Raw genomic sequence first — 21,111 nt, 5'->3', positions numbered from 1 at the left:
GCACATCATGGACCTAGTTCTTCCTGTTCACTACCTCACTAATTTATAATAAGTCAGTTTAAGACACCAACACAGTTATATTACTCTGAACAAGTGTTAGTCCGGAAATCTGGTCCCTTATCTGCGTGTTTTATCATTTCTATCTAAAACAGAGTAGGAAATGAAAAACGCTGTCCTCGGAAACATTGTCTAACACACTTCATGCTGTGGCCATATAGTAGGAAGAATAGGAATCAATTGGTCTAGTCCCAGGTAACATATCAGGAGTAAGCTGGGCAGTTCAATAGCTAATTACACTGCCATCTGATGTAGAGCTATAGTAAGAGGACAGCTTACTTGTCCTACGCTATATACCACTGAACTCTGCATACCTCTCCCCTGTGGCTAGTCAATGTGCTTCTTCTCTACATGCATTGATTGCTAGCATAGATTTCCTATATTCATTACATATTTTTAATGCATGGCTTTTCTTGGTGGAATGAAAGGGAAAAAAATTAATTATCCTTGAATTATCTGACATTACAGTCTCTTAAAATATTGACTGTTATGGAGAAGCAGGGCTTCATTACGTAAAATCACCACCATGAGCCAATGACAAATAGTTCGTGTTTGTGTGGACTTTCTGGGGAGTACGTCTGTACTACTGAATCTAATAAGTGGCCAGCAGGCCGCAGTGATGTGTTTACTCCAGAATAAATCGTTTAATTTTAAATGTCTCTGTCAGAATCAGGAAATTACTGCTTATTATATCGCGTATGAAAACTGTAGCAATTCTTTAAGAGACTGTAGAATTTAAAAGTACAAAAGTACACATGTATAATTATTGCCAGTGTATTTCTGTCATTAAATTAATAATAATTCAAAACAGTTTGCCAGGGTTTATATCTTCATCTTTCAAGTGATTTATTTTCAATGCACTAGTATGCCGGCTAGGAATAATATGCAGAGGCTGGCTTCATATGATTTATTTCCTATTGGTAGGATTTTCTTTTAGTATAGAATTTTTCTACCATCACAAATTCCCAGATGCCCAAATGAAACAAATACATTTGATGCAATTCTGTCTGCTCAGTTTATAACATTCAGTGAGTGAATCCATTCAATTTCATGCTACTACACATAATTGCTATGGTGTTGTGGAGATCAATGTTTCATCAACTGAATAAAACAGTCCTCCATAATGTTGGTCTGTATATTATATATTTAATAAATGTCACATGTGTCCTCCATATAACCAAGGTTACATAAAAATTCAGTCTGATTTATGAAAGTGCACCTGTTCCAATAGCTGGAGTAAATCTGTGGTGCCAAATCTGTCTGTCACTAATAATAAATTAACAATTTTTAATTGCCAATGAGTACATGACTAATTTATGTACTAATTGGAAATTGAAAATTGTTAATTAGTGAAAGACAAATCTGTATGATTGTGGCTCACATGTGTGTGTAAGTGGTGATGATGAAAGGGGGAGGGAGGGGTATGCATAAAGAACCAGTCATTGCTTTTTCACAAAAAAAACCCTTAAAAAACAAAAAGATATATGAAGTGTGATTAATGTCTTTACAGCATAAGAATTAGTGAATCATTGTCATTAAATTTCTAAAGCTTAAGGAACGATGATACAAAGAATCTTTTGTCAGAATCTTGAAAATAAGATAAGTCATTTTAATAAAAGTAAAATGATCAAGTTGAATGACACAGATTTTAATTTTTCATTCAAAGTTTCTCAATGGGATTTAAGATAACAAAAATTCATAGCTTAATAAGGACGTTTACAGAAAGGTGGAATTCTGAACATCATAGAAAAGTTTACAATTTCTTAATATTTCAGAATTTTATTGCTGCCTGAAGAATTTCAGACACAGGAGGGAGGGAGGGAAATTATTTTTTTTTTAATTGAAGATAAATTTTAAATTTTTGATAAAAATCTCTGTAAACAATAAATGCGTTTTCTTTTATTAAAAGTATCTATCATCAACAGAAAACCCTAATTTTACTTAGATCTGACACTATATTTCAGTGTTTTGTATATGGCATGTGATACATGTAATGGGCAAAAAAAAGTTGATTAAATAAAAAAAATCTTCCTACTTTTAGTCAATAATTTTTTTTCATTTCAATGAGGCGGGAGGCAATTTATAATTTTATTTTGGCCTAATCATTTACAACCAAAATAAGTCCAAAAATATATACCTATCCAGGCATTCATTTTTTTTTGGGGGGGGGGGGGTTATCTGCATTTGCATTTGCCCTTAATAATCAGGGATTATTTCCTTTGCAGAAAGAGAATGCTTGTTTTGTTCATTCATTCATGAAAAACCATATTGTAAAAATGCCAAAAATTGAGAGCAATAAATCCACTGTAACATCTGTTGTTGTTGTTTTTTTCCCTATAAAAATGAAAACTGTACGTGCTCTTACGCACACACACTTACAATGGCTATGCCTTTTTATTTTGTGAAAGGGTACACAGAACTAATGATGTTAGCTCCATAACTAATAGTATACATGTATAAATGACATAAAATCTGCTTTTCAAGGCACTTAGATGAGGAAGCTATTTTGTGTTTTCCATGGATGTTCTATTCAATACTTTCTAAGTGCTTGTAACAATGTATTTTTGATATCGATTCTTTCTCCAATAAGCATAAGCTGGTATAAAACTAATCTGTTGTGATGTTGAAGGGCAGGTAACAGGTGGCAACTCACAATCTGTTACAAACATAAACCCCCCACAGACATACAAGTAACAAATTAATTTATACAATATATTAATTACCAAGCTATTCTTATAGTTTATGTTATTTTATTTAATATATATTGTCATAGTTCAGCTCCCTTCCCACCAATCTTTTTTTCAAATACAAATTGCAAATTATTTTAGCATTTGAAAGTCCCACTGAACTAGAACTGTCCAAAATGGACACAATTTGTTCAATCATTTAGAGATAAACTTATTGGAAATTGATCATTTACACATATCTTTAATAAATGAAACTAAGGCATAGCCCAATAAACCATCAATACTACTGATATGGACCAAACACAAATTATGAATTTTTTCAGTAGTGACCTTGAACTAGCTTGCACAAATGACCTAGGGTCAAAGTCATGACACACCCTCAGATCATAAACAATCTTTGTGTAAATGAGAACTCACCATGTTTATCAATGAGAAAGATATGGACCAAACATGAATTATGAACTTTTTCTTTCAGTGTCCTTGAATTTGCAAAAATAACCTTAGGTCATGGTCAAGTCACACCTTCAGCTCACAAGCAATCTTGGTATAATAATAAAATAGGAAACCCACCAAGTTTATCCATAAGAAAGATATGGACCAGACACATATTTTGCACTTTTTCTTTTAGTGACCTTGAATTTGCACAAATGACATTGGGTCACACCCTCAGGTCATAAGCAATTTTTTTGTGAAGCAGTAGATTCAAGTTTTGGCATAAGGAAGATATAGACCAAACACAGATTATAAACTTTTTCAGTGACCTTGGATCAAGCAGGTTGAAAGCAATCTTTGTGTAAAATGGGAACTCGTTAAGTTTATACGTAAGAAAGACATGGACTGGACACAAATTATGATCTTTTTCTTTCAATGATCTTGGACTTGCCCAAATGAACTTGAGTCAGGGTATTGAAACACCTTAAGGGGGCCGACTATAGTTTTATTATGTGAAAACTACAATAGCGAAACTCTTCATTTTTATACCATATATAGCTTACATTAACTTCAGTGTACATGCAAAGTTTGGGGGAAATCTATCGTCCAGGTATTTTTGAGGGACCGTCACAAAATACAGGTACATTTACTATAGAATTATATAGGAAAATTCCAATTTTTAGCACTTTAAAGCAAATTATACAAATACTACAATAGACATTTTGTTCAAACTATAATATTTGATTAGTAATACTATATTATACAATATATATAAGAATCACAAAATTCTACCGTCTTGTTACCAGAGGGGGCATCTCCAAATGCTAAAAATTAGCAAATTTTACTATTTTTATAAAGTATTACTAAATATGACGTACACAATGGATTCACATGAAAACATAATAAAAATGTTGGAGATATTCTCAAATTTCTATGTTTTAAATTTCAGGAGTGTATGTTTATTACTTTTATCTTTAATAATATTTTTATTACCCCTTTCTTTAGGAGCTACAAATTATCATAACGTCAAAAACACACTGCAACGACGTCAACCTACCTATCAATTGCAAAATCGGTTTAAAAAATCAGTTATGTCAAATTGTAATTACATTTTTATACCTATAATTTCTTAATTTTGTTTAATTTTAATAATTAAGAGAAAAAAAGTTGCATTAAAACAATAAGTACGCTTCATTTTACTATGATGCGCGAAATATTGCGCAATGGAAACTATAGTCGGCCCCCTTAAAGTCATGAACAATCTTTGTGTGAAAAAGTAGATTCTAATGTTCCTCCATAAGAAAGATAAGGACCAGACAGACAAATGAATGGACAGACAGATGGATGTACACAGTAATTACGAAATAACCACCACACCCCCACCTCTAATGGCTTTGCCCGTTATGCAAATTATCCCACATTTCCAACTATCATTGATGCCCTGGCATACTATATTAACTAGACAGTGATTCCTTAATAAATAGTAGCATTCTTTTTTCTTCTTTGTGATAACTCTTTGAAAGTTGGATGAGTTGATTTCTTGATAATTCAACCGGAATGTAAATTTCACCAAGCAAAAGGCCAGGAGCTAAGGAGGCCTAGCATGTAAATCTTGTGCAGCTGTCTTTGTGTCTGACATAAGTGGGCAAGGACAATTGAAATTGACATGGGAGACCTTGTGTAACAAATCTATTACAGAACATTTTTTAAATCTATATAAAATTTACAATCTTATGTCACAATTAGAAGTAAATAAAATTAATCACTGTCTAATTTATTGGGTATGCTATGGACATCAATGACAGGTGAGACATGGGATGTTATGCATACAGAGCTTCACAAACATTCTGTCATGTTTATTAATACCAAATAATTTTGTCACTAAAAATAAGGAGTCACAAAAATTTATTGATAAGCAGTATTTGGTCTTTTGTACATTCTAAAAGAAAAATTTATGAAAAATACATTTTTACGTTTTTTAATTGTTTGAAAATAAATTTTTCGGTTTTTCTCTATCAGATTTTTAATAAGGTTAGTGATATTGTACATACAAAAACTAATTTTTGACTAAAACATGTATATTTTATACTTCAGGAAGAATTTTTAAACATCATACTTCATACACAATTTTTGTATCAATGTATCATATCAAATCCCTCTGCATCGCAGTGCTTTCAAAATGATTCGAGACAAATGATATTTTTTACAGATATGGGAGGTACCTTGTGGAAGCAATTTATATTAAATATGTAATCAAATTGTTCACCATCAAATATTTTAGCTGGTACAATCATGAGTTCAGCCAGGCAAACATATCAGGTACTGATTTTAAAATCCTTTTGCTTCTAAAATGTGTAATTTAAAAAAAAGCCTTTTGCTTCTAAAATGTGTAAGTTAAAAAAATTGTTTGTGGTTTGCCCTTAGCAGACATTAACATAGTGTACAAGTGCTATATTAATTACAGATTATTATTTTGATTTTTCTAGACCACTCATAAAAAAACTGCAGCAGTTGTTCAGTTTTTAACTGTAATTACATGAACAAGTGGTGTCTGAATAAGAAACAAGGCATAATAAGGGAGCTTACTCTTGTATCTTTCGATCTTTCAAATAGATGATTTAAATTTCCTTCTAAATCACAGTTTTATAATACCACTTTTCTGAGTTTCACACTTTTTTTTTTACAACATAATACTCTTTGACTTACTCTTTTTTTAAAAGTCTTACTTATACATTTTACATGCTTACTAATCCTCACTGTTAATATGCCCATTGTAAGAAATGAGAACCTTAACTTCAGAATGTTTTATGCTACTTCAGTTAAATCTAATGTTTGCATTGCCACAGAAATTTGGAAATGTAGAAAGTCTGCTGACATTATTCACCCGAAGACAATACCTTTTGATCAGAAAACCTCACTTGAGCTTTTGGTCAAGTCAAATACATTGAAACTCTTCATAAAAAAAAAAAGAAATGATAAACTAGAGCTGGATGTGATTCCCAACTCCTAGAACTGAAATGAAGCCACTTACTCATTTCCTTGACATGGAGAATCAGTCTGGCTACCAGTGCTAGGTATTCCTCCTGAAATATAATCATTAATTACCGGTAAGTACAATAGGTAGATTTGTCTTCATGTAGACAAAACACTGATAATTGAAGGGCCAAGCATTTTGCTTTTTTGACTTTTGATTTTGATCTTATAGGCCTCAATCTTTAATGATGTGTAAATGCATAAAAGCTGAAAACATCCCAAATCCTAGGCTATTGCTATATAAGCATGTTCATGAGTAAATTATAATTTTTTACCAAAAACTATGATAACTATAAGGCATTCACATTGCCCAGGGCCATTTAAGACCATCAAAGAAGATAAAAGCATTATTTCCATGTTTGGGAGAATTACTATATACACATATTTGTTGTATCCAAACCAGATTTCAAATTTGAAGCAGATATGAACAATCTTCAAATCTGATCATTTAATTTTTTTTCTTTATTTTGAAGAGTGCAATGAAGATTTTAAAATTCAAAATGAACCTCATGGATATTTAGTGAAAAAAATACTGAATCACATAAAAATAAATATAAACAGTATAAGCTGTAGAAATCCTACCCTTGTTTTGGCTTTATGGAAGACATGGTTCTCCATTTCTATGCTGGATTTTGTCATGGGGGAAGCAGATGATCTTACAGCCTCCTCACTACGAAATCAAAAATAACTCAATAACATGAAGAACATAGCATGCACACTTACATTTTAAGTATAGGAGTTTGTTTGATTTCTTTTTGTGACATAAAAAGCAAGCTGAGGTTTATGCAAAAAATCTCTGTCAATCTTACAACAATTACTTAAACATGTTCTCTTTTTTAAAGACATTTTTATCAACTGAAGTGGTCATCTTGTCTGATAGCCACTTCTTAGGGAAATCACTGTAAAATAACACAATTTCTATGACACTACCTTGTTAAACAAATTTTCTCGAAGTAAATAAAATCTCTTCTTTCACTTTCACTACCTAAAGAATACCGAGGTCCCAACATGGGCACTCAAGGTAACAGAGATATGTTTGTCTAGATTTTTGGATTGAACACAGAACCTCTAACATAACATAAGAGATAAAACGTTCTATTGTCTTACTGACCAGGTTAGTTCTCTGTATTGGTAATAACTTTAACCCCTCTAACTCAATGCTTTAAATGTGAACAATTCAGAGAGTTCTAAATGTCAACATGACATGCAAATTCCATAAGAATAAAATATAGAGAAATTAGTTAAAATTACATCTTTATATGGATTATTTTTTAGGTTAACAGTTTTTTTTTCTCAATCTGATAAAGGTTTTTTAATGATAAAATTGGTAGTTATTCTCAGCGCTACTCCTTTTGTTAAATTTGTATTCTTCAAAATCATTTTGGATTGAATCCAATTTATCAGTTTGCTACATTGTGTGCATATCGGATACTGTATGCGTACGTAAATTAGCATATTCTTAATTTAGCGCAGTCACCAGGTATGGAGTGGTTGGCATAGTCATGAATTAGCGCTGCACATGTAGCGCTAAAAAATAAAATAAAAAAAACTTTTTGTTGTCTATGTGTTTGAGTAAAATTTTAACATCTTCCTATAAATAATTTTTAAACATCGTATTAGATTATTGCTGTTCAATTGGCGTGTCCACTTAGCTGAAAATAGCCTTAAGGTATTTATTGTGGGGTCGTAGTTTGGGTGTTGAGCATTTAATTAACTAAAGATTTTCTAGTCCAGGAGGATCAATAATTTGTAATTATATTAGAGCAGTATTGTGTAACTAAAACTGCACGTGCAATGTACATTGTCAAGGTTCACCTATAGAGCGTATGCGGGTTGACACAGTTGAACTGAATGGTCCAAGTGACAAGTGCCAATTACCCATTTCAAAATAAAGTTGATGCTCAAAAGTGAATTTGAAAAAGTGAATTTATTAACGATAATAGGGAATTAGTGCATTGCTGACTGCGCCAAAGCCGCTAAAATATGAAGCCCACTTTTTAAGTACACATACAGTATAATGAGGATTGGTCATGAGACCCAGTTAGAGATTTTTCTAAATACTAGCATCCCCGTTCTAGCTGCAGGACTGTAGTGTTATGGTTTTATATATTAGTCTTTGTTCATTACACTACACATGCTGTAATGCAAAAGAGATGCAATTTATGGCGAAAGATTTATTGCGTACTGTTGGGGAGAATTTCTCCACTTCCCAGCATTGGTAAATCATATATTTTTCACTCCCTAAGTCTAGACACATACTTTAACAAACATGTGTATTTTAATTACTTCCCAACCCGTTTTAGTCGCAGACCGATAAACTCCCCAGTTCATTAGGCTTTAGAGACGACTATTCAGGGTTGGGAGGTTGAATATAAAATGGGTCTTGAACTAGGGAGTAAAAGGTAGATGATTTACTAATGCTGGAAAGTAGAGAAGTTCTCCCTAACAGTGTGCAGAAAATCTTTGCAATAAATTGTACCTTTTTTGCATTACGAGATCAGTAGTGTTATGGTCAAAGACTAAATATAAAACAATAACACTACAGCTCCGCAGCTACCCAGTTTGGTCTACCAATTCCAGTTAGAAGGAAGTCATGCATTACTTGATAGAATGTTCTATCGTTAAAATGATAAATGTCCCGTGTATTCGTAATGTAGCCAAAGAAACACGGGCAATAACTCGTACTCAGTGCATTTACTACGAAAATCCCGTGAGTTCTGATTGTAAACATGGCAGGTAAATTTGAAGCGAGAAAAACCGTAGAGAAAATTAGCTGAATTTTTGTCTATTCGTGGATTTTTTGGGGATAAAAGGCATATACATTCTCAGAAAGGTTTGTTACAATTAATTTGGAAGTTATTTTCAGTGCAAATCTTTTTGTATTCTTCAAAATCGTTTTGGAGCGATTCTGCAATTATTTGCTACATTGCAAGTATATGGGAGGTATTCTAACTGTGGTGAGGGCTTGTCCCGAGACACAGTTAGATTATTCTAACTAATGCATTACATATTATTAAAAGAATAGGTGTTGCTTTTTTCTCCAAAAATGTTGCATCGGATCCTATAATCAGGTCCGGCACAATCTCTTGATTAAGCTATATAGCTTGATTTAGCTATATAGCTTTAATAAGCTATTCAGAATAGCTTGATTAAGCTATTTTCTCAGACTTTTTTCTCAAATGTGTTATTTTTTCAACATGTGCAAAAAGTCGGTGCACCTAGAGTGGAAATATTAAACTTTGTTCTCTTCTGAATACTTATAAAATCACTCACCAAATTGCGTCTCCTTGAGAGACTTTGTACTCAAAGTTTTAAAAGTTTTTGGGCTATTGATGAGTGACCACACAGTTATTTCTTGAATGAAATTATAAAGGTGGCCAGTATGGCCACTATTAGCAACAGTGCACAATTACATATTATTAAAAGAAAGTATTCAACAGTGTTGCTTTTTTTTGATCCAAAAATGTTGCATCGGACCCAAAATCAGGTCCAGCACAATCTTTTGATTAAGCTATATAACATGTATAAAGCTTGATTTGCTACATAGCTAATCAGAATAGCTTGATTAAGCTATTTTCTCAGACTTTTTTCTCAAATGTGTTATTTTTTCAACATGTGCAAAAAGTCGCACCTAGGTGCAGTGGAAATATTAAACTTTGTTCTCTTCTGAATACAATGCATGTAAAAATCACTCACCAAATTGCGTCTCCTTGAGAGACTTTTTTAATTCTTTTTATTCTTGTTTTTATAAACAATACTAACTAGTTCATCAATTATGATGATGTTATCTGACCGTTTTCAACCCATTTACCTGGTGACTCAAACTTTTAAGAGTTTTTGGGCTATTGATGAGTGACCACACAGTTATTTCTTGAATGAAATTATAAAGGTGGCCAGTTATGGCCAACAGGACAATTGATTAGCAACAGTTCAGCACAATGAGAAGCAATCATACTTACCCACGCCTCACCGCACACACAGTTACTCAAACAATGGAAATTCATATTTTGCTTAAAGTATTCAACAGCAGCAATGTAAGAACTTTCTATGATTCAGGTTGTATTTTTGATAGTCCATAGTACATATATGAATAGTCAAATACTTGCGACTTTTTGTTTATTTCTTTCAAAAAACTTTTTTGTGAAAAACTGCAGATAAATAGCTTTATCAAGCTATTTTGAATAGCTTAATAAAGCTATAAAGCTTTTTAAAGCTATATAGCTTAATCAAGAGAATGTGCTGGACCTGATAATGTTTTACACTTTTTTAAACAGAGCTATGACAATAAAATTGTAAGAGTCTATCAATGTCCATCATTAGCAAATCATTGTGAACTGAATTTAAAAATAATCTAAAAACTTAAAAATCTTTTTTTTTCCCATAACTTGAACTTTACTTATTAGTTTGGCGACAACCAACTTTCGTTTTTATGGTTTTTGTCGTGGTTAACAGATGATAAATTAGCATCAGTCTGACCTAAGAAGCAGTGTATAGTAGGCAATTTGAAACCGACAGAACTAATTGTACGAGTTTGTAAAGGTTTCACATTACAGTGACAACATAAATTATTTAAAATTATCAAAATATTTACATTTGCGCCACAACTTTAGAACGAAATGGTTCACTTCGCCAATCCATGGTTTGTTCAGCCATTTTCCATTGAAGAGTTCATCAGCGGGCAGTAACTCTAGATAAAAAAAAAATGGAGATATGAGTGCTTTGTTGCTAAGATTTTTGGGACTGGGATCTTTTAATATATCAGTATTTATTTAATTATTCAATCAACTTGATAAAATCTTTCTGAATTTTTAGTTTGAATTTGAACTACTTGAATTTAAGCCAGAATTGGTTTCTTTTTTTATTGTAAAATGACGACTCTTAGCAATGCTTAGAGCAGTGCTCGATACAGAGAGCTCAAAAGTATCCAACATCACTGACAACTTGCTTGAGGGCACCCTTCCCTTCACTCCAAAGCCAATCCATCTTGTCTCCATTAGTGATATAAATTAAATATTGACATCAAAAGCATTGCATTAAAAAAAAACAATCTATATACCATATATATTTAGGGCAGTTAAACTTAATTTATTTGGTCTGAGCAATACGTACTCAGTTTAAGTTATCTTTCTTTTCCTTGGTACCCTCAAATAAATAATATTTTGTTTTTTAATTTTTTGTTTCAAATTTTTGTCAACTATCATTATAGGCTTTATTTCTACTACTAAATTTGACGAAAATATGTTCAGATAAAAATCAGAATAAATTTTAGTAAATTATAGGGCATGCCCCCCCCCCCTATGTAATTATATTTTAGATATAAATGATTGGATCGACAGCATTTTAACCATTGGAAATTTTAATTAAAAGATACCCCACACACGAATATACATATTTCGTTGCAGTATAATGTATAATGAAATCAGGTGATGTTACTGATGTATGAATAAAGAATTTTTTGAAAGAAGTTGAACTTCTAGGCCAACCTCACCCCCATAGGGTTTTTGGTTTGGTAAGTTGATTTCTTTCTTTCTCTGGCGTCCTTAGCTTTAATTCCCTCAACTTTCAAAAACGATACTAAATTCTTGAAAAATGACTATAAGGACATGCAAGAAAATTTTCATAAAATATCAGCTTTTGTCTGCATCATATACCGGTATTTGTAATTTCGATTTTTAAGATTTGACTTTACGTTCGAAAAATCTTTCTATAGACCCCTTAATCGCAGAACAACTAAACACAATGCGGATTGCTATTTATTTATTCATCAATTTAATGCTACTATACAAATACTATCTGCATAATACTTGAATTATAATTTCAAACTATGCAAATTGATATTGAAAAGGAAAGTTATACAGTTGCATGTTTTAATAATACTTTTTACAATTTTCTGCTTGACCCCTTCCCTGGATTATTTGTTCGAGCTAATGTTGAACACATCACTTCTTTCCCTTTTTATCCTTTTCCATGTCCTTGGTTTCCTTTGAGCTTATGACCTGGAATGACTCAGAGGCTTGTGGGACACCCATAATGACGGGGTCTGAAATAGAACAGAGAAACCATTTAGAACGATAGATGCAGGTACCAGCTCATCTTCCCAAGTCAAGAGTTTCTGATCCGCTCCGCCCCACATTTATGTGGAGCGGAGCGGATCAGAATCTCTTGACTTGGGAAGAAAATACCAACTCGAAACAAAAATATCAAAAATTGAAATTTTGTGAAATTTTGCACCCCCCCCCGGAAATTAAAAATTGTTTTGAACAAAAATGCAAAGATTTAACAACATCAGCCTCGAGATTTCTTTGAAAAATATTTGTACCTCGTCCTTATATTGAGCTCGCTTTTCAGTTCCCAACAATTTTTAAGATTCGACAGTTATTCCTACACGTGCATGATTAATTTATTGAAAGGAAAAAAATATATATGGTATATATTCACCATCATTTGTTCCGTCTTTCCAGCTCATTTCTGTCTGTGTACTCTGAAATTTAATGCATACAAATTTTAATAAAAAATATTCATACACATGTTCAAGTATAAAGGTAATGAAGCTTAATATTACTAGAACAACGACGAACCTTATAATTTCTCTGCCTGTAGAGTTTTAAATAAACCCCACAACAAAAACATGACAGTAGAGTCTCGATAGCGGACATGCCAACTAAAGTAGACGTTGCTATTATTACGTCACAACGAAAGTAGAAAGTGACGTTTGGCGCTAAAAATGAAAGCTTATAGCCTAAGGGGAAACGTATAATTTCAAGTGAGAATTATTGAAAACAATACAAAACTATAGCGAACTAAAAGAAAGACTGAACTAAATACACACTCAACGTCTTGACGTCAACAAGGGTACACAATTGATTTTACAATCATGATTCAAAAACAAACAAACAAACAAACAAAAAACACATTTATTCAAAATTTCTGAAATTCACTGATAAGAGAATGATTTCAAGTCCCTATCAGAATGAAGAATGGAATACTAGGCCTACTCCTTCCCAAAAAATATGTATATACATTATGTGATTCTTTAAAGCGATATGAGCTGCGTTTTGGAGATATTTTTTTTTTTGTTGTTCAAAAATGCTATTATGATGAATCTATGTGTAAGTTAAACCATCTTGTTTAATTAGGCTGATATAAAGAATTATTATTTTTGTTTACAGAAGAAAGATTTCTACAAAGGAATCTGTAGTATACTCTTGTATAAGAAATCAATATTGTACAGGCCGACAATAATGTAATTTTGCTTTAATCAAAGCATATACATAGACAGTTCTTCTGTCTGAAATAAGTTTATAAAATTTTTAATGATCTTTTTCACAAAAAAGTAACATGCAGAAGCAAGGTCTTATATTTTCTACCGTCCTGTTTGATTAATAATCTTACACAGATAAAATGTCTTTGGGTCCGTCACTAACAGTTGTGTTTAGGACAGCGGAAAATACAGATGTTTAATATATTCATCGATTCACACTAGTAATTAAGACGCTCTTTGACAGTGTCTGGTTTTGTAAAACAATTTTCAATAGTCTCTGCTGATAGGGGATAAATTCCAGCAGCAAACATATCATTAACATCATAGAAAAGTCCTATTTGGGCATAAGACTATATATACCATGTTTTATTTGAATTTTTCCCTCGAAATATTTCTGCTGATATTCAAAAGCTGTGAAAAAAATCTAACCCCCCCTCTCTCTTAAATCCGAGTTACTCGTTTACTAGAAGGTTTTAATACGGTCATAAACCAGAACCCCCTAATTCCTACAAAAGAAACACTCCATGAGACACGTGTGAGGATTCTGACGCAATATTTAGATGTGTTTTATATATAGATTTTGTATACTAACCCCCCAGTAAGAGACGAGGGGGATTAACATAACAATGAGGGGTATATCTGATGTCGTATCTGTCTAGATCTCCCTCTTAGTACCATGTGATAAAAACAGAGGCAAAACACATGTGACTTCTGTGGGGATTTACAGCAAGTAGAAATTGTTACGTGTATTGATATATTCTCTTATAGCAGGTGGATCCGGTGTAAGAGAGAGAGAGAGAGAGAGAGAGAGAGAGAGAGAGAGAGAGAGAGAGAGAGAGAGAGAGTTCACGGTTAGAATCTGCATACAGTGTACATGTATTATTTTATAAAGATCACAAGAATTGAAATTATCTTTACAAATCATTTGTTACCAGTATATTTGTTATTTTAAAACTTTTTAAGAGCTGCAGAGCATCTCTTGCAATTTCAGGCAGATCTCGCATCATCAAAAGAAAATTAGTCCTAATTTTATTTAAAAATTACAAATTATAAATGCCGAATAGCCTGACTATTAACTTACGGTACTGTGGCGGAGGGGCTTAGCCCCCCCTTTTTTTTTTTTGCAAAGATATAATTGATATAGGCATGTGTCTTGAAAACTGTTTTTTGTTTGGTTTAGCCCCCCCCCCTCTCTTTCAATTAGCCCCCTCCCCCTTCTGACGACTAGGAATTAGTAAAAATATAATCGATCATATATTGTCTTCAATAAAATTTAGAATTTTTCAATTTACATGTATATTTTGTATTTAACAATTCATGCAAATGCAGTAAAAATGTCGAAGAGTTAGATGAAAGGACGTCTAATTTCAATTTGATTCATGCGAAGACTCAATCAACCTTTCACATGTTTCAGTGTACATTTTCCATTGTAAAAGTTTATATTTGAAAAATTGTGACACCCCTAACCCCAATACTACTTGCCTGTATTAATCAGCAAAACCACCCAAAGTGTACTGTTACCATGTATACTCATTGTAAGCTTGATGTTCAGAAGGTAAAAATTTATTTTTTTTTCATTAAAATATAACAAACTAAGTCCTATCCTTGGGCTAAACGTTGGGTTCTGGACCGTTAATTTCAATTATTGATTGATAGGTTATTGTTAATCATATTTGATAACCATACTGTTACAAACTCTACCTGTTAAATATCAATGGTCAAAAAGAAAGATTTTCAAATGTACGATCCTCTCCTATTCTGGAGATACATGTAGCTATAATTAAGCGGACTCCGAACCGTGGCTTGAGACGACGATTAAAGGTGCATAAACTTCATATCTGTGTCCATGCACCTTTAAAGCCCAGTTTTCAGGCTCTGGGCCATTAAACTTATAAACGAACTCACTTTTAATCTCAGTCTCACTATTTTGCTATATACTAACTACATGTATTCCTTTTGTAAAAGCGAGACTGGGATAAAAATTGAGCTCGTCTAAATTTTATGGCCACGGGGCCAGTACTTTGATTTATTTTTCTTTTCTGTCTGAGATCAGCACATACCGTACCATGGGGGTGATTTGAGTATCCACTCGGCAAGAAGACTTTTGACGCTGTTTACGGAGATTAAAGAAAATAAAGACAAGCATGGTTTTGTATTTGAATATAATCGTAGAAGACAATGTAACCCCCCTTTTTCCATGCGTTTCCCCTGAAAGTATAAATGAGTGCGATTCTGGGAGGGGGTACTGTTAAATACCTTGTGTTATTTGTGAATTAAAAAAAATATTACAGTAACAAGTGTCTGTGGGTTGAAGGTAACAAATTGTTCAAGCGAAAGGGATTCTCCGTCTTCGAAGAGGAGATAAGGAAATTGTATAAATTAAGAAAAGTGTATATATATGAAAATTGAATCTTTAAAGGACTCATTTGTTCAATACTGTTCAGATCTCCAGAGCAAAGGAGTCCAGCTAGTTTTATTCATGAACCAAAACATTTAAATTTTATAAATATGAGTACATGTGTATAATGTGAGCTCTGTGTGCCATAGGTATCTTTGCTGTGATACTCGATCATTCTCGTACAATAAAAAAATCTTCTGTCATTTAGTAATTCCCTTTTTATAATAATAAAATCGTTTCCCTTTTTACAAGTTATCGTTTTGTTCTCTCTTTGTATAGTGACATTTTGTAAAAATGTCCGAATTAGAGTTTGTCCACTTTTTAGCATTACCATTATTATAAAGTAATATACCGGTAATACACTGACACAATGCGATTTCAAAAGAAAGACATTAGTCAAGTGGTCGCTCTGAGTATCGTATCATATTCACCCTATTTTTCGATAAAGGCGAAGGATACGAAAAAAATCAAACAGATAAAACTTAAAATTATGATTATGATCTTTGGACCTGGGGTGTATATTCCGGGGGTGGGGGGTTGTCCACAAGCACCTGTGAACAGACTTGACAATAATTTACCACCACCATCCTTAAGATGGTGTTGGTGCCGAGGAGGGGGGTAAAAATAAAAACATTACACAATATATTATTGCTGTTTTTTGAGGTCAATACAATAATTTAGCCATCTGAGGGGTACAATATTCACCGAGCCAATATTCACCGAGCCCGAAGGGCGAGGTGAATATACTTCCAAGATGGCTAAATCACTGTGTTGACTGAAAAACCCCCCAGCAATAATTGTTTTATTATATGATTCACCGATAAAATGATCCAGCTCATTACCGGTACTTGTTTGCATTTAATTAAGTCCGAACCAAATACAAGAGAGAAGCAGAATTAAAATGTAAATAAACCATAACAGTCGTATCATATTGAAATAGTTTTTTGTCAATTTTAGTTGCCATGAAAAAATTATATAATGTCTGTCTTTTTTATGGGATAGATTTTGAAAGGAAGGAGTATTATCAGGGGAAACTGACGGCCAAAAAGTAAATATTGTTGTTCGGTAAAAGTGTTAGAGGAGGGTACCTGCATCCCCTCTTACCATCCTCACCCGAAAATATATATTCGCTTATGTTTTGTTCACATGAAAAAAAGTCATGGTCATTCAAATAGCATTCCAAAACAATTTGTATCAATTTTGAATTTCCCGATCTATTTTTAGATCAATGTAGAGAAAATAAATCCTTGTATTCACTTGAAACGCCACGTGCAGGTCAATACAACGTAGTATTTTTCTACCATAGTTGGATCTCAGCCAATCAGAGAGATGGAGATTATTCAACCATATAATAAAGTTTAATATTTACTAGATCAACCAAATCAGGTGTATAAAATGTTGTATTTTTCGGTTCGATGTTTAAAAATTAAGAAATGTGTCATTTAATATTCATACATGTGTATTGAGTAAGATTCCTGCGATGGAAACCTTTGATATATATTTTGTGAATGTAGAACTAAATGTCGACTTTCTTACATTAAATACATATAAAAAATAATCATTATTTTCCTGGGAGTGAATTACACATCTAAAATTATAAAATTTACATGTAGCTAGTTGAGCAAAAACATTTGTTATGCCACAAAATAAACAAGTAAATAAAATAAAAATATTTAATTATTTGTTAAATCGCGTCTTCTTTTTTAACAATACGGAATAAAAAAAATTGTAATGACTGAGACATATTGCAACACCCTTCTGAATATTCCGGATAAAAATAGCACTATCGTATAATACCCCCCAATTACGTTCTATTTCTTTTTATTTCAACCAATCAGATCGCAACACATATTAATATTCACAACTGCTAAACATTGGAATGTTCCATTCCTTGAAAACTACAAAATTCATTTCCCAAAGACACATAATTTAAAGTTTGTTAAACGAGACTTGAAGCTCAAGATATTGTGATGAAAGTATAATTTCAAAGAAAACACCGAATCCATAAACGTGGCATACCCCTCAGTTCAGGCCGGAAGTAGAATCGTCCTTTACCTAACACGGTACGACTTGTCGTGTTGCAGTACAGAGGTTTCTCTCAACATCTTGGAAACTCAAGCTAGAAATTTACTATTTCTGGCTTGAATTTCGATTAATCCGTAAGAGTCCATCAATAATTTAAATTAATAAATGAACTGGAGGTTTTAATCACCACGGAAAGTGCATGGTCCTGGCGTGATTAGTGTTTCGAGGATAATTTTTTTTCTAACGTGGTGACAACATGGAAGATGCACACACAAAAACGGTAGAAGAAGTGCTAGAATATTTCAAAGTTGATGAAGAAACTGGATTAACTGATGAACAAGCTAAAAAGGGACTTGAAAAATATGGACCAAATGGTGAGAAACGTTCAAAATAAATACAACCAATAGGAAAGTCAACGTGTTGCACTTTGATAGGTTAAACCTGTCATATTTATTTAACATTTAATCATGCCCGCTTATGATGACACATTATGAATTTGTCTTTTGGATGTAATGAATATGCATAAGTGAATAAGAGCTTTAATTGTGGTATCTGTTTATTAATGACATTCGCTTTTTCATTTGTTTTCTTTTAATCTTACAGCCTTACCAGCTGAGGAGGGTGAGTACCTTTTAACATATGTTAGATGTAAATGAAGACAGATTCATAGGCCACCAGATACTAGTTATTATGTCTTGTCAGATGTAGAGACAAATTTCTACATATACTAGTGTCACTGCTATTGAAAGTATACATCAAATTATATACGAATACCGTATACTGTCAATAACACAAAATAAAATAATTTTCTTTTTTTATAAACTATATTAATAAATATTGAAAAGGTAGCAAGCATGTCAATAATCTTGATAAAGTGGTAGTAGTTTTAAAGGCCTCTAATTCATTGATTGTAAACTGATTACCAGAAGAATACTTGAATAAGATTATACTTCCTTGTTGTTCTAATAATGGTAAAACAATATCCAGAAGCCACCCTAGAGAAGAATAAAATTGTAATTATCTGATAGGTATTTGTTTAATCACATACATAAAGACACAGGTGTACATTGATTCTCAATTTTAATGATGGGAATGATAGTTCTAAGGTTTAAAAAAAAAACATTTAAAAAAAAAAAACCCAATCTATCTTCTTACAAGGGAAAAAGGACTTCAAGATTTTATAAAACTTTTTTATTATATAGACTATTAAGTATTCATAAATTTATGTTATCTGCTGCCCTGTGAAATTATTGATTTATAAATGTATTTAAATATCTTGACCTTTGATACTACAGGTAAACCTTTGTGGGAGCTGATATTGGAACAGTTTGATGATCTCCTGGTCAAAATTCTTCTCCTGGCCGCTATTATTTCCTTCGTAAGTTTGTAGATTTTGTGCTTGTATCTTGACATTCTATTCATACATCAAAATCTGGATAAGACTGATTCAGAGAGACAGGTAGCAGCCACAGCTATCAATACGGTAGTCACTGCTGCCATCAAAAACTTCATCATGAAGCATTTCTAATATACAACAACTATCTACATTTTCCCTTTGCAATGAAAAGCCTTTCTATCAAAATGCTGTTTGAAGTAGGGGACATTGCATGTAGGTCATAAATCTTCAGTGAATCATTTCAAATTTGGTTTAGTGAAATTAAAGCACCTCAGAGCTACTTTATGTATAATTGTATTTTGTTAAACTCAGGGATATTCAATGTATTCCCATTTCTTAAGGATTTTGACAATATTTACAAGAAGCAACTATAAGCATCTTTACACTTAACGAGTTTTTCAGAATCTATTTGTGTGGTGTCTTAATATTAGATAAAGCTCTACAATAAGTTGTTAGAGGTTTATTTAGATCTTGTTTGTTCATTATTTGCCAAAGTTCAGTTAGTGTAGAAGGTTTTCTGGAGGAAATGAAAACAGGTCTGAAATTATGATGAAAGGCATTGCCAATATTGGGATCTTTTCTTTTTTCGGCATACAAACCGCTGAGCATGCTCATATTGTTCCTATGGCGTAACAGTAAACCCAAGTTTCAGCTGTTTTGCACAACTTTGCAAAACAGATTTGCTCCGTGGGGTTATGGGGATAACGTAATGTTTTAGTTCTCACCTTGAGCCTACAATGTGTATCTGCAGCAGAAGGAGTGAACGTCCTTCTGTCTGTAGTCAAGGTGAAGCAGGAAAAAAAGGGAAAGTTACCGATAAATGGAGGAAAGTGCTTAAATTGTTGATTTAATACTGGTATTTACAGATACAAGGAATATATATAATTCAGTAATAGATCTCTTTTTAGAGATTTTTCTGCTGTGATTTTGATTTTTTTTCTAAGAAAACTAATGAAAACTATCATTGTAATCATGATAAACTATTTGATATCTCCGCTTGATAAACACTAGAATACTCTTTTCTTTTAAGTGTGGAAAAATGTGTCATTGTTCAAGTCAGAAACTAAAGTAGGATGTCAGTAAATTCTTCTGTGAATTTAAAATAGTAACTAGGCTTAAATTTGTCTGTAGGGTCCTGTACCTTTTCAATGTGATAATTTTAAATTAAAAAATAAGTTTTAAAAAGGTTGGAAATTCTGATGAATTTACATGTTTTATTGTAAAATAAAGATATTTTATTTTAGGCTTATTCTCTATGGGCATTTTTATATAATCACAGAATTCAATATTGTTGAATAATTCTATCTGCTTGAATGTCATTTAGGAGTTTAATTACCTCAAAATAGTTGAGTAAAAAAGAGAGTCCTTTGAATTTCAATGTCAGACCTGCATGCAAGGGATGTTTAGCCCTGCACAGTATCTAATAAAGTGTTAGCTGTTTTAATAAAAAGTGGAGTGAGTATGTTCAAACTGAAGGTTTTTCTGACAAGTTGCAAGAGTTAATTTTTATCTGTATTTGGTAAGGAGCAATTACCAGGTCCGATTAATTGAAATCAGTATTTACATTTTTTCTCTCTGTCCTTGAGCTAATCCATCCATCATCATGATCATGTTTGCCTATTGCATGATTTGCATTACTCTCAGAACAATTCAATAAATAAATGGAGCTTCAGAGTAACAAATTGTCTTAATTTTACCTGGCAGCACAGGCTAGTGTGGAAATCTGGATAATCGGGATCAGCATTAAATATTATTTACTTCACACAAGTTTGCCCAGAAAATTGATTGGATTTTTGGCATCAGCTGTTTTTACTTGTCAGCC

General features: G+C 32.6%; 2 protein-coding genes and 1 long non-coding RNA gene across 12 annotated transcripts in view; 1 reads left to right on the top strand and 2 right to left on the bottom strand.

Moving 5' to 3' along the window:
• Nucleotides 1-10,868, bottom strand: part of LOC134246484 (mediator of RNA polymerase II transcription subunit 15-like) — a 32,317-nt gene extending 21,449 nt beyond the window's left edge. The window contains 3 exon segments of the mRNA XM_062728857.1: nt 6,208-6,259; nt 6,792-6,879; nt 10,801-10,868. Coding sequence (XP_062584841.1) covers nt 6,208-6,259; nt 6,792-6,879; nt 10,801-10,862 — 202 coding nt within the window. The 5' untranslated portion in view covers nt 10,863-10,868.
• A 1,084-nt stretch (nt 10,869-11,952) lies between these two features.
• Nucleotides 11,953-12,886, bottom strand: LOC134246470 (uncharacterized). Its single transcript, XR_009987637.1, has 3 exons — nt 12,788-12,886; nt 12,648-12,690; nt 11,953-12,249 (listed from the first exon to the last, which is right to left on the bottom strand). It is a non-coding gene; the product is annotated as an uncharacterized LOC134246470 (long non-coding RNA).
• A 4,908-nt stretch (nt 12,887-17,794) lies between these two features.
• Nucleotides 17,795-21,111, top strand: part of LOC134246482 (calcium-transporting ATPase sarcoplasmic/endoplasmic reticulum type-like) — a 29,885-nt gene continuing 26,568 nt past the window's right edge. For 4 of the 10 annotated variants that reach the window (XM_062728850.1, XM_062728848.1, XM_062728852.1 and 1 more), the window contains exons 1-3: nt 17,798-18,267; nt 18,497-18,514; nt 19,189-19,271. In XM_062728850.1, coding sequence (XP_062584834.1) covers nt 18,150-18,267; nt 18,497-18,514; nt 19,189-19,271 — 219 coding nt within the window. In that variant the 5' untranslated portion in view covers nt 17,798-18,149. Of the gene's footprint in view, nt 18,268-18,496; nt 18,515-19,188; nt 19,272-21,111 lie in introns of all 10 variants that reach the window. The other 6 variants (XM_062728851.1, XM_062728847.1, XM_062728849.1 and 3 more) reach the window with 5 other exon arrangements.

This window comes from Saccostrea cucullata, unplaced genomic scaffold, assembly GCF_032062105.1.
Source record: "Saccostrea cucullata isolate Sc308-1 unplaced genomic scaffold, CSIRO_AGI_Scuc_v1 ctg2, whole genome shotgun sequence".
NCBI lineage: Eukaryota > Metazoa > Mollusca > Bivalvia > Ostreida > Ostreidae > Saccostrea > Saccostrea cuccullata.
The sequence above is the reverse complement of the archived record's forward strand: the minus strand, read 5'-3'. Positions and strand labels throughout refer to the sequence as shown.